This window comes from Protopterus annectens, chromosome 9.part0 (genome assembly GCF_019279795.1).
Source record: "Protopterus annectens isolate FY-2018-M chromosome 9.part0, PAN1.0, whole genome shotgun sequence".
NCBI classification, from domain to species: domain Eukaryota; kingdom Metazoa; phylum Chordata; order Ceratodontiformes; family Protopteridae; genus Protopterus; species Protopterus annectens.
The window spans coordinates 1,414,394,379-1,414,409,387 of NC_056743.1; the positions used below are offsets into that span (position 1 = coordinate 1,414,394,379).

General features: G+C 40.2%; 1 protein-coding gene across 1 annotated transcript in view; it reads left to right on the forward strand.

The window, feature by feature from the left end:
* The window catches only part of LOC122810691 (myoferlin-like), a 1,883,765-nt gene that overhangs the window by 1,332,613 nt on the left and 536,143 nt on the right, over window positions 1-15,009 (forward strand). Inside the window, 1 exon segment of the mRNA XM_044082260.1 lies at window positions 11,688-11,776. Within this exon segment, the coding sequence (XP_043938195.1) occupies window positions 11,688-11,776 (89 nt within the window).

Here is a 15,009-nt window from a genome sequence, read left to right on the forward strand (position 1 = left end):
CATGCTAGCTTCATTTTCTTCTTCTTCTGTCATATTTTACTCCTTCACAGTCTACAAGATCCTAATGTCTCTCGTAACTCCTCCTCTGTTTCTATACCATATCCTTAAGCTACTGCTCAGTCTGTAATGCCTCTATTCTTCTTAACTCTCTCAATATCTTTCTGCATCTCTAACTCTTCTGGTATTATTTTCCTAACTGTAACCAACATTTTATTTTTCATGTACTATAACAACCAATGTCTTACATTGTACTACCTACATACTAGTTTTGTACACTTTATCTACTCATAAGCTATGTATATGTTGTTAGAATGACTTAAAATTGTTTATAATGATGTAACTCTATAGAATTGTCCAAATATGTAGTATATCTTGTAACCTAGTTTATGTTCTATGAACTTATTTTTGTATAATATTTCTCATGTCACTTGCATTGTTTTTGGACTATAATGTATTTGTATTTCAGTGTATATGGAGCTTTTCCCATGGGGCCTTTGCTGAAAATGGGTTCTGTATACCCAGTTGGACCACCTGGTAAACAGATGTCAAATAAATAAATAAATCTGCAAGGAAGGCTGAAAAGCTTTTTATTTCCTACACAGGAGCAAAGATGGGTCATCCTCTGTCTCTCTAAGCATAGTGTTTTTTGCTATATCCACCATGGCAATGCAAATCCAAGCAAACTAAAGTCACATTCCACCAGGGCCTTTTCCTCTTCAGTGGCATATTGGAAAAGAATGGACTATAGAAGTATTTTAAAGGCAGTATCCAAAGGAGTCAAAGTATAAGTGGTTTAGGGCCATATATGTGAGAAAAAATATATATTAACATCAAAGAAATGACAGTGTTAATAAATGCATTAAAGAGCTTGAATCATTTGTGGACTCTTCTAGCCATACCTTTATGAATCACTACAAGCTGGATGTCGTTTCTAGATTCAGAGCAGGCTTTATTAGGACCATTCTGCAAGGGCTCCTGGGCTTTTATCCTTTCTCCTCCCAGGTTGGGTAAGCTTTGGCAATCTACCCACATGCCAGTAAGGTAGTATGTGTTTGTTTGACATCATACATTTATGCAAGTCCTTCTTAACTGTAACATAGATGTTTGTTGTATACACTGCCTTACTGGCAGTATACACCCACCATCCCCTTATTTGAATGTAGAGAGTCTGGTGTTTGAGTTGCCATTGAGCACTGTTTTATGGCCTTTATTGTAGTGTGTGTGTGTGTGTGTGTGTGTGTGTGTGTGTGTGTGTGTGTGTGTGTGTGTGTGTGTGTGTGTGTGTGTGTGTGTGTGTTGGTGTTGTTGGTACTGGAACTGTAGGTATTTACAAAGCTTGTGTTTCCATCATCTCTTCCTGCTGGACCCTAGAAAACTGAAAAGGTCCTGTCTGTGGGTTTGTAAGGAGTCTTTGTACTGGCAGACGATTGGTCTATTACACCCACAGACAGGCAGTGGGCAAGGTCTTTGAGCTTTAGTATTCTGCCAGAAGAAGGGTTGCAAAGTACTACTGCCCATATGCCAGTAAGACAATGTGTTCTACAAACATGTACTGTTACAGGTAAGTAGGACTTGAACAACAGTACTTTCCCTCACATTCTATCTCATATGTTATCCCAAAGCATTACAGAACTAGTTCCAAAATCCCTACATACAAAATGATTTTATTCCAGAATATTTGGAATCTAGAGACCTGTTTTGGATCTGTCTTGTCTTAGTTGGTTCATAAAAGTTTCAAAAATCATCATAATTTTCACCCGTTAGACTCTTTTCCTTCTCACACTGTCACATTGTTTTTGTTACTCTGGATCACATATATGCCTGTCAGCTTTCCACAGCTCCAAGGGTACAGTATACAGTAAATGTCGAGCACCAGTGATTGCCTAATACAGGCTGTAGGGAATCCACTGTTTCCTTACTTAAAATAATTGCTTTATTTTTGCAGATTATATTCAGAATTATCAAAGATTCCATCTTTTTTTTCTTATGAATATCTTTTAAAATCTAGGTTTTCATCTCAGTTTGGAGAAATCCTGTATTGTCCCTTCTTGCTGGTTGACATTTCTTGGATGCCTACTTGACACATTCCATGCAATGGCTTATCTTCTTCCTACAAATAAGGTTGTATTCCATCATATCCAATTCCTAGAGTTTTCTCACCAAACTATGATAACTGCCGAGGACTGTCTCAGGATTCTAGGATACAATGGTTTCACTATCCTGATGCTTCCTCAAGTCAGACTGCACATGAGAAAAATGTGGTGGTTTCTAATGTGATGCCTACCACTGCTACCAATATGTGATGGGCACCAATATCTGTTGTCCCTACGATGGGCCAGTAATCAAGGAGCCTGAATACTCACCAGTGACACTGGAGAGGGACGTGCACTTGGAATACAAATGGATACACTCAGTATTTCCATTTGCAGACCTCTGCATCAAGTAGTTTCCCTTAAGAACACAGGGAACACACTCAGCCTAGGGTCTGGATATCTCTATATCTGTCTCCCTCCAGATCCCCAATAAGACTCCCCACTGATACAGCTGTAGGGTTAGGTCCTTAGCCAAGTGTCTAAGCCAAGTCCTCAGGCACACTCTCTGTAAACCCAGTGCTTCGTGTCTCTGCCCCAAGTAGCTGACACACACACACAATGAGAGATTTAATTTTCACACACACACACACACACACACACACACACACACACACACACACACACACACACACACACACAAAACAGACACACACCTGAGAAAGGCTGGCACAGGTTTACCTGCTGTGACCTCTTCTGCCCAGAGTATAAGGTGGTTATCACTGCCACCAGACACTTCAGAATCAGCTACTCTAAGGCCCTTAACAGAGGTTGTCCAATTATACTGAAATATTAATACTAATACAAATGGTAGTAGTTCACCAAGACGGTTAGGCCTTCTAGAATGGGCCACACAGTGTCACCAAAGAAATATGAGTACTCTCAAAGGTTAGATACTCTCTATCAGAACCAGCCATGATAAAAGTTTTAAATATATTTAATAATAAATAATTTAAAAACCCATGAAAACACTGAATATATATTCACAGTTAACCACAGGGTTCAGATCACAGGAAATATTGAAAAGAACATTGAAGGACATACTGAGACAAATAAAGAAAAACAATATCTAAACTAAGCGTCACTATATTCCTGACCGAATCTAAGAGAATTATACTGTTCCCTAATAACTTACTTGGGCATGACAAGATGAGATACTTGAGCAGTTTTTCTAGTCAGGTTCCCAAACAGAATACTCTATACTCTGAGATTACTCCCTGTAAAATATAATATTCAAGATGGCTTGCAGAATGACCTCATCTGGTCACCTGACTCTATGTTCTCACAGTATTTCCCTCTGAGGTTTGAGACAGGACTTTAGCAGACTGCTACAATACACATTTAGAGCTTTTATGGTAGTGCCTGGAGGCCTTCCCTCTTTTCACTTAGCTAATAAACAAAGGTACTGTCCCAGACCCATCGTCTTCGGTCCTACTTAGCACTGTAGGGTGCCATTCAGTGATTTAACAGCTCATATACATTTCCCTTATTTTTCTTAAAATAAGCCAGCTGGTTAGCCATTGATGTGCCAGTGTCCCCTATTAAAATATATACATTTAATTCAGATACCATAATACATGTACATTTCTCTTCATTTCAGCAGGGTGCGCTGTTGATACATTTTAACACAACATAAGCAAAGCTCAGAAATACATTTTCAGCACAAGCGTCTGTACAAATCAGCTTGATATACAAATGACATATAATTATTTATAAAATTCACGCTAGCTGCGTTGGCACAAGTTATACATCCACTGCTTTACTTCTCCCTGGCATGGCTGGTAGCGCCTCCTATCATCACATCAACACCTCCCCCACCTTTAAAGACTCAAGCTACTTTTTCAAGTGACCATTGAGAAATGTGGCTTGAGAGAAATAAGCCTATCTTGGAATATGTTACCTCATTCCCTGCCTTGAGGTTGCATCTGCCTTTGCATTGCTGACCCCACTACAGTGTTGCACTGTCATATCATATGCCTGCAACCCTAGGCCCTGGCATAGTAACTTGGGATTTTGCTGGCTGTCTCCCTGTAGCCATAGATTCCCCTCAGACTCCTCCTGCCTCCTACTGCAAATACTCAGCACAAGGGCCTCCCTGTCATGATAAAGTTTCATCATATTAACATGGTGCAATCTATGCCCCTACCTCCTGCCTAGGAGTTCTAACATGTAGTTAACATCACTGATATTCCTTACCACCTTGAAGGGTCCCTACCAAGCTGCCAGCAGTTTATTGTGTCTGACAGGAATGAGAACTATTACCTGCTGCCCCACAGCATACACTCTGGCTTGAGCATTCCTGTCATACCAGACCTTTTTCTGCTGGTGGGCTCCTGCCAAGTTCTCCTGGGTCAAGCCCATGAGCTCTCTAAGCCTTGTCCTGAGGTTTAGGACATATGCTACAACATTCACCTTGTTTGATTCAAGCTCACCCTCCCACTCATTACGAATCAGATCTAGAGGTCCTGTCACCGTATGCCCATACAGTAACTCAAAGAGTGAAAAAACCTGTGGATTCCTGGGGCACCTGTCTGTAAGCAAACAATAGATGGGGCAAATATTTGTCCCACTCCCTTCTAAACTGGTCTGCAAGTGCCTGTAGCATGGTTTTTAGCATAGAGTTTAACCTCTGTATAAGACCATTTGTTTGGGGGTGGTAGTGGGTTGTCTTTATGTGCTTCACCCTACAGCGCTCCCACAGGCAAGTCAGTAGATCTGTCATGAAATTGGCACCTCTGTCAGTCAGTATTTCTCTTGAGAAACCTGCCCTGCTGAAAATCTCTAGCAAAGCATTTGCCACCTTCTCTGCCTCGATGGAGGACAGAGCAACCACCTGAGGGCATCTAGTAGCATAATCTACTACCACTTTACTCTCAGAACATGCAGCAGGTATTAAAGGAGACTAGAAAACCTGTTGCTAGAAAATTCAATTTAGCCAAATTGAAGAGACTTTCTAGTTGGTGCCAGAAGAGGAATCAGGGCCCATCTATAGCAGAGGCCCCCAGTATCTGTGTGAATTGCTCAAATCAGGCCTTTCTTACTTATCTGTTAAAGTTCATCTTTTGGTGATTTCTGCTAGTCTGCCTTTAGATCCCTGTTTCTTCTTTATTTCAGGTAAAACAAGTTTTGAAAGGAGTGTTACACATCTGTCCACCTCGAAAACAGATGGCTCCTCCTTGGAATCTCAACATTGTCTTAGAAGAACTTAGTCTTCTACTTTTGAACCAGCTTGTTAACTGACTTGAAGTTGTTGACTTGGAAAACTGTTTTACTGACTGCTTTGAATTTAGCTAGGTGATTATCTGAGTTGCAAGCTCTGATGGTGATTCAACCCTTTCTAATATTTCATAAGGACAGGGTAACCTTAAGAACAAACCCTTTGTTCATGCCTAAGGTAGCCCCTGAATTTATTTTAAAGCAGATCATTCATCTTTCTGTGTTCTTTTCTGAACCGTGTACAGAAAACAAAAAAAAACAACTTGAAAGCAACCAGTATATTCTCTGTTATATCCACAGGTAGCGCAGATACTATATTGACAGGACAAAGGACTTTAGAGCTTCTAATCAGTTACTCATTTCCTTAAGTGTAAAGAAAAAAAAATAGCAGTGTCAAAACAGATGACTTCTAAATGGTTATCCCATTCCATCCATGCTTGTTATTCTCATCATAGGAGGTCCCTCCCTCTGAAGGTCTTAGCTCACTCTACCACAGCTTTTGTTACTTCTAGGGCATTTTGGAAAGGAGTTGACTCTAACCCTGTTCTAGAGTTAGCAACTTGGTCTGTATGCACCTTTCCTAAACATTACAAAATGAATTGATTCATTCTCTGGGGCCAGAGTGGCATTTGCTAGGTTTATTCCCCAGGGACTCATGGACTCTGATCCTCCTTTCTCCTTCCTTGAAATTTAGGCTTTGGCAGTCATGCCATCTAGCTTTATGCTACTGCACCAGTGTTATAATGATGAATATAGTACAGCTGTGTAGGTAAACTTACCATAACAGTAGATGTTTGAATAGATCAATGTTGTAATACTACAGCCCTCGTACCACCCACCAACCCTCACTGTTTCATGTTATTCTTTTATCACTCCCTACAGGATCCCATTCCTTCTTCTATCTCTTAGCCAGGATGTGATTCCCCTTGTCTCTGTCCCTCTTTCTCCTGCCAGATAAATATCCAAATTTGGCCTTTGGTTCTGTTGGTAACATACCACACTCTATTTTGGTGAGAGGCAAGAAAACCCTTATTTTCAGTACCAGTATGTCTTTTTTTATATCAGCATGCCCTTGTGCTTCCTCTGATGTAAGGTGTACATGGAAGATGCCCAAAAGCTTTTATATACTGTCCGGGACCTGGATACATTCCATATAGCTTTATGCTACAGCAATAGTTATCCTTTCAAGCATCTTCTGTTATGGTAAGTTTGCTTACACAACTGTACTTTGTCTAGTAGCTGATAGAAACAAGTAATAGCCGAATATAGACAACACAGGTATTTTACTTAGCTTACATGATTACAAAGATGATTCAGAAGGCCAGTAAAAAGCAACATGTGGAGGACATATTAATTAGTCATACAAATGTACGGTACTTGCATATTATCGCAACCAGATTCCAGAGTCACTACCTGATAATTGTAATTGTAGCAGGTGATATCACTATATGTGTGTGTCTTAACTACAATCCATTTCAAGATATGTTCTGTAGATGTTTTAGGCAAACTGATTTTATTTATGGTTCATCACAGCGTCATATATTTTTTTTCCACGGTGTCCTGTTGTTAGGAGACATTTCTCACCTGCTTTCTTAAACAATTCCACACCAAGGCAAAAACGTCACAGGAAAAAAGCGTCAAACTGAACACCACTTTTTAAACACTGCTGTTATAAACTTAGTAGGTGCAATAAAATGTTTGCAGTGACATAAAACTGATAAAGGATAATAAATTGGAACCTAAAACATTTGTCATTCCTATGCAGACTGATGGCCTCAATTGTTTGGCCCAGAAATGCAGCTTTTACGTGACACGGTAACAAAACAATAGGGAAGGCGGAGTTCAAGTATACTTGTGCATGTTTGATAGCCACACTTAGGCTGACAGATTTCACCAGCAATTTTAGGAACTGACGAGGCAGTTCTCTGTACAGAAAGGTAAAAGTCTGTCTAACTGATGTCAAGCAGTTCAAAACATGTGGTTTCAAACAGGTACCATGGATGAATGACTAAAAGTCATTAGGGTATCACAATAGTCACGGTTCCATCATTGTCTGCTCGACTACCCTCAAGACATAACATGAAAACTATCTATAGCTGTCAGACAGAAAGGTGGAAGTGTAGTAAGGACTGTTATTTTGTCATCATTACAAACTTTCACTACATTTATTGCCAGGAGTACCACTTGGGAAATAGCATTTTCTCCTGCTCAAAATCTGGTTGCGATAATACTTAACTACCAAATGTACCTGTAAGAAGAATATTTCGGTTTTGTTTCCTTTACAGCAAACCTGTTATGCACGATGTGTTGTTTCTGAAGTCATCTTTTACCCCTATGACTATGTCATCACTCCTTTATACACAAATGCAACACTATCATCATTGACAAATGTGTGTTTGTATTTCCCTATGTATCCCTAGAAAGGTTGTTGAGCTAAGGTGCTGCTCAAAAAAATGCTTTATTGCAAACTGCTTCAGATCCATAAATATGCCACGAAGTCCCATAAATATGCCACAAAGTCTAGAAGATTTTTTTTCTGACAGTGCTTGTTTAATTTTTTTTCTATATACCTTGGAAACAGTGAGTGATGTTCTCTGGGTTGTCTCCTCTGTGTTGAAGGTGCTGTGATGATAGCATTGGCTCCTGGCTTCATGTATTTTTGGACTGCCCAGCACTGAAGAATTTGAAATTGGAGATGCAGAAAATTTGTGATGTACTATGGCTGAATAAGATTGAGGTTTCACCCTCTCTGTTTTTGGTAGGATATATAGATTCTCTTTTGATTTCTGTAAGAAAACAGTTGCTACTACATCTGTTTAAGTTGGTTGGGAAGAAGCTAATTACAAGGTCTTGGAAGAAGGAATCACCCCCATTAGTAAAGGACCTATACAGTATAATGGACAACATACAACAGTTAGAAACTTCTATATCAGTAACCAAAACAAGGACTCATATGGTTTCTAAATGGCTAAGGTGGCCTAGTAAGATACAGGCATAGTTAAGACCAAATAATGTGAGTTTATTGGTTACTTTTTATGTCAGTTGAATAAGACTATGTAAGTGAATTGCAACAAGATGAATTTGATGTATGAGTCTAGAATTATTTTGTGGAAGCTATGTCAGTGCTAATCTGGATTTTTTCATATGTTAACTAAGTTCTGAAGTACTGTTAATAGTGTTTTCAATAAATGCTTTAAGTAAAAAAAATACTTTATTGTATGAATGTTGTTTTTATATTCAATAATTCTACCCTACTGACTTTGAAAAACAATAATGATAATGGCAGAGACAATATTGGGCAGGCAAGCAGACTGTCAGAACAGCCATTTTACGTTTATATTAATTTAAGAATATGCAAAGACAGCAGTCAGATTGTAAACACGTTATTAGGCCGTTTATCATGGCAGTTGAGAGACATGTTTTGACGTCTTTTATTGCTGTTTGTTCTCCATCACTGCACATTTTTGGGGGGCAGGGGGGAGTAGCTGCTTATGAATATTCATCATAAAGCAAGACTCTCGGTTGGCTGAAACATTGGTTTCAGTGGATATGTACAGTTGCTTGTACTAATTGTGTTGCTGCTAAAGGCAAGAAATGACAACAAAAATATCACAGGATAACTGCCACTTCTGCAAAAATCTGTGTGTGACATGGCAGCAGCACTACAATTATCCTTGTAGTGAAAAAAAAGGTTTAAATATTCTGCTTTATGTTGTCATTTCTTATTATTTGGCATTTACTGTGTGATACCTTTATACTGTTATTCTTACTATGAGGCATTTATCAAAATTTAAGGGTGCTGCCTCAGGGATCTGAGCCATACCTCTCAAGTGTACCTCATTATAAAGAACGTTCCTCATTTTGGGTCTTAAAAAGCCCATGTTCCTCAAAGTTCCACAGTGAAAGGGTCTGTCACTCATTTATTGTTAGGATTTTTTTTTATCTGATATCCAGTGTAAGTAGTACTGAATCATATTAATGAATCAGAAGAACATTTTATCAGTATAAAGTAGCACAAATTAAACATCTGTGCACTTCCTAGTTAAAGTTGTTAGTTAGATGTTAGTAGGTTTTCCACATTTTGCCCATTTGTTCCACATTATGGGAGGTAATGTTCCTCATTTTGGAGATGGAAGGTTGACAGCTATGATCTGAGCTAAGCAGTGCAACAAACTGTGTGCATCCCTTGAAGTCAACTTTATAAATATACATTTGATACTCTAGTTCATGCCTATTCATAAACTACTACTTCCACCCAAAAATGTGCAAATCCATTACTTCAATAAGACAACCTATCAGTCAACAAATGTTAACAACCAAACTTTGCTGAACTGATGGGAGAAAGTGTTTAACATTTCCATCATTTAAACTATATGCAGATGCAGTTGTTGAGAAAGTGACAAAACAGCTTACTAGGATCTAGTATAAACTTTGTAGTAAAAAGCGGGTCTATATCACATGGTCGAAAGCTAATAATAGCAAACAACCACAACTTCGAAAACACCTGAACTTGAAGTTGTTATTGTGGGGTTGCACTACAGTGTAGAGAGGGGTATTTGCCCTTTCCTCACTGTAGTGCAATCTCGGAGTGGTATATATATTTAGTGGGGGGTGTGGGCGGTGAGCCCCCCACAATTGCAACTTTGAGTTCTGGAGTTTTCGAAGTTGAGGTTGTTTGCTATTATTAGCTTTTGACCACGCGATATAGACCCATAAAAAGCAATTGGTATCACTACCACTCCTAGCCTTACATTTCCTAGGCAGCACACACTTACTACAGACAACATATATTAAAGTTTGATTTATTTCTCTTTCTGACTTACAGAATGTAACTGTTTAACAATGGAAAGAGAAAGACATCTGCTGCCTATCACAGCCAGAGCCATCTTGCTTTTAAATAACCTTCATGTTCAAGTTACTGCAGTTAGAACATTGTTTTCCATTAGCACACAATACAGTTAGGTCTTCTGGCCAGGGTTCAATTATACATTGATAGCCAACATTCATCCCAGTTTTGAGGAGGATAACTTTTAGAAAAGTTGCATCTGCTACTTGGAATAACTTACCAGTGAACATATGAAATCAACAAAGACAAAAAAGAGAACACCTGATTGCTGCAGCTGTCACTAATTTAGAGATATTAGGTGAACTCCCATGTATTTAAACTGCATGCTTACACATAAAAAAGTTCACTATAGTTAGTGTATCATGTATTATGTTTGTGTGTTTTATTTCTGGACTGATATTTGGGAGAACAACATATCTTGGCCAGACCTTTTAATATAAATGTAATACATGGAGCCTGATGATTGTACTTCAGAATCAAGAAAAAAAAACTTGTTACAAGGTTGGTACATAAACAACGTGATATAAAAAGCTTGCTATAGCAAGGTGGTTAAGTATGAACCTACTGTTACACCTCATGCTGTCACACAGATAGCAGTCATCACATAACTGCTTGTGAAACCTACTGACAGTACTAAAAGCTGTAATACACTTCACACTGCCACAGAAACAATAACAAAAAACAAAAATATGAAACGGCAAAGTATCTAACAGCTTTTAAAGCTAATAGTTAAAGGTTCAATTTACTTTAAGCAATTTGTGTGGCAGCAAATGGTTTATAACTTCTTCTAAAGCTATTAGACATTTTGCATTGTCACCCCTTTTCAAACCATAATACAACAGAGTAGCTAAAACTCCCCAAGTATTATATATTTATTTAACATTTGTTTATCGGGAAAGTCCGACTTGGAACGGAGTCAATTTTCAGTGGAGGCCCAGGGAGAAATGCTCCAGATGCATGTCTTTGTAATGTGGGAGGAAACCGGAGTACCTGGAGAAAGCCCACATGAATGCAGGGAGGACATGCAGACTCTGCTCAGAAGGCACTCCAGCCGAGAATTGAACCGGAGAACGTCTTGCTGTGAGGTGACAATGCTACCGCTGCACCACTGTGCTGTGCATATATCAATTTATGATTGAGTCTTCAGTCATGTCTTCTGTTTGTGATATGTTATTTAAATGGATTACAAGAAATTCACCTCTCAAACTTTGCTGTCAAGGTGAATTTCTTGGAATCCACTTCTTGAGCACACAAGAAACTGGATATAATTGACAATCCAGTCACAGTCCACTTTGTGATTATCTACCTTTAGCAGTTTTTGAATTATTTCTTAGACCTAACAATACAGATACATAATTTAGAAATTATCACTTTAGGCCCGGGCCATAGCTGAAAAAGGCTGGTAAACCAATTCACTTACCAGTTTAGCAAAAAATAAATAAAAGAATGAATGTCTATAAAACGAATTCACTGCAGCATGTGATATCTGTTCGAAAAAAATATTTATTTACCATTTTCTCTTTGTTCATTTGCAGGGTAAACTGCAGCTGTGGATTGATATCTTCCCTAAAAGCTTAGGTGTTCCAGGGCCACCATTTGACATCAGCCCAAGAACCCCAAAAAAGTGAGTAGCAGTGGAGGAGTGGCTGGAAGAAGAATTGATAGGAATAAAGCAGCTGTGGAGACCTGATAAGTTTAAAGTCCTTTTTTTACCTTAAATACCAGATCTGATGTTGTCCTTTTCATTCTTCCACAATGATGGGTCTTAAATCCGATCCTATGATCCAGCTCGGCTGCTCTTTCCTAAGACTTTGGATCCTAATCTTGAGCTCCTCCCTCTTCCATAATGAACTACACCCTCCCTAACTCATCAGATCTCATTTGCTGCCTGAAAAGGTAAGATGGAAGATTCCTAAGTCTCGAGCTGTAGGTAATTTATTTTTATTATGTCTTCTTTCTTTTTCATCTAGTTTTGATCTCTGTTGACGATCCCTTCCTCCCTGTTTTTTGTGGTTGTGATCTCTCGTTGTAAGATGGTCTCTGTGTTTTTGATGCTGTCCTTTGTTTTTGACCCTGATCTTGAGCAGCATCTTACCCTCACCTAGAATGATGCCACAGTACAAAGACAAAATGATCGATTTTAACAATTGGCTAAAATTTTGGTGTCATTCAAAGGGGATCCAGTGTCTGTCAGCCTGGGATGACATGCTCGACAAGCCACATTGCTTCGCTAGGGATGGCTTGCACCTGTCACCACTGGGCTTTCGGATATTGGCAAAGGCTCTTGCCACCCCCATAGTGCCTTTTTTAGGCAAGGCTCAAAAGTCAAACCCTCCCCCATAGACAGCACAAGGAACAAGAAATTAAGGGTAATGCTGCTAAATGCCAGAAGTCTTAACCTCAAGATGCACACACTCGAAGCTCTCCTCAGTATGGAGAACATCGATATCTGTGCAGTGACAGAAACCTGGTTCAAGGCTCCAGAGAGCACCCCAGCCCTATCAGGCTATACCTCATATCATGCTTTTCGGCCCCAAAACCTGGACCGAACCACAAAAGGAGGGGGAGTTTCCATATTTATCAAGGATATCCACACCTTCAGGTTAGTGGCATTGCACGAAGTATCGGAGACCATCCATATGCAACTAACAGTGGGCAAGACTACTTTTCAGTTTATAGCATCCTACAGACCACCCTCTCAAAGTCAGGAATCCCACTCGGCTTTCCTGAAAACATTGGAGAACATGAAGATCTCTCCGAACACCATTATATTGGGCGACTTCAACTACCCAAACATTGACTGGGAGCACTACTCAAGCCCCAGCACCTTAGCCCAAAGGTTCCTGGAAATTATAAACTCAAATGCTATGGAACAACTAGTCACCACTCCCACAAGAGGGGACAACATACTAGACCTGATCATTACCAACATGGGGACTCTATGCTCCACACCAGAAGTATATCCCTCATTGGTAAGATCAGACCACAAATTAATTTCACTGGATGTCCACATCCCGACCCCACCCCAGCCCAGAAAACCACAGTGAAAAACTTCTCAAAGCGAACTTCTCACTTCTCAAAACTGAAGTAGAATCCTTCAAGGCCCCAGGGCCAGTGGAAACTACAGCCCAAACTGCAGAATCCTATATAAACGCATTCTACGGACATCTCCAGGAATGCATGGATCATGCTATCCCAAACAAAACCAAGACCCAATCATCCAAAGGCAGGCGTCCAGTCTGGTGGACCCCTGCCATAAATAAACTGTACAACAGAAGGAGGAAGCTACTACATGATAGAGCAAAATCCCTAATAGGGAAGGCATCTCTGATCAGTACTAGCAAAAAATTACGATCCCTCATAAAATCCTCCAAGGCTAGCTTCGAGAGAAAAATTGCACAGGACACCAAAACCAATCATAAGGCTTTTTTCAGTTATGTTAGAAACCTGGGATGCAACTCCCAGACTTGTTCTGAGTTGATTCTAAATGACAAAAAATACACTGAACCCACAGACATCGCCAATATCCTGGCAGACAGGTTCAGTGCAAACTTCTCCACCCCCCCAAAAGAGCAAGTATCTATCCCAGCAGAGGGCTGCCTCCCAAACATCTCTGATGCTCAGGTGAAGGCTGCCCTCTCCAAAGCAAAAAACACTGCTTCCATGGGACCAGATGGCATCCCAAGTTGCGTCCTACATGAACTCCAAGAGGAACTAATCTCTCAAATAAAACAGCTATACAGTCTCAGCCTCACTACAGGATATGTGCCCACAGAATGGCGTACAGCAACAGTGGTCCCACTCCACAAAGGTGGAGCCTCTACGGACCCTGGAAACTATTGCCCCATAAGCCTGACTAGCTTAGTCTGTAAGGCTATGGAGAGGATCATCATAGAGCTCATAAACAAAGACATTGGGGACCTACAGACACTAGATCCTACCCAGTTCGGCTTTGTCAAGGGCAGATCCTGCCTTTTGAACCTGGTTGACTTCTTCGAAACAGTCACCAAAGCCATAGATGAAGGGAAGGTAGTCCACACAGCCTATCTGGACCTTGCAAAGGCATTTGACACAATACCCCCCTCGGCCATCATAGATAAGCTATCCAGCTTAAATATAAACCCCTATGTCACAAGATGGGTCGCAAACTGGCTCAAAGACAGAACACACAGAGTGAGAGTTGCTGGATCCATGTCAGACTTGAAACCGGTCACAAGTGGCGTCCCACAGGGTTCTGTCCTGGGACCACTCTTGTTCGGTGTATACTTTTCCGCGGTACAGGCAAACGTTGGGAGGACTATGGCTCACCAAGTTCGCAGACGACTGCAAACTGGGCGCCATAATCAACTCTCCAGCTGACACAAACATCCTTTAAAAAGGTCTCACAGAGACAAATAACTGGTGCCAGCGCCATGGTTTAAAGCTAAATGCCAAAAAATGTATAGTCATACCCTTTGGCAAAAACAATGTGCCCACAAATTACCACATAGGTGGAAACCCATTAAGTACAGAGAAAGTTATTAGGGACCTGGGGACCCAAGTTGATAGCAATCTCTTCTTTGAAAACCACATTGCCAAAGTGGTTAGAAAGACCTTCTACATAGCCTACCTCATCATGAAGGGTTTCACATCTAGATCAAGAGAGGTAATCGTGCCCTTTTATTCATCACTCATCAGGCCCATCATAGAATACAATGCCCCTTTTGGGATGTACCTTACCCACCACCTGCAGCAATTAGAAAGACCCCAAAAGTATCTCACCAAGAGGATCAAGGGTCTCAAACAGATGCCATATGCTGCTCGGTTAAAAAAACTCCAGCTCTACTCAGTTGCATACCGCCTACTTCGAGGCGATCT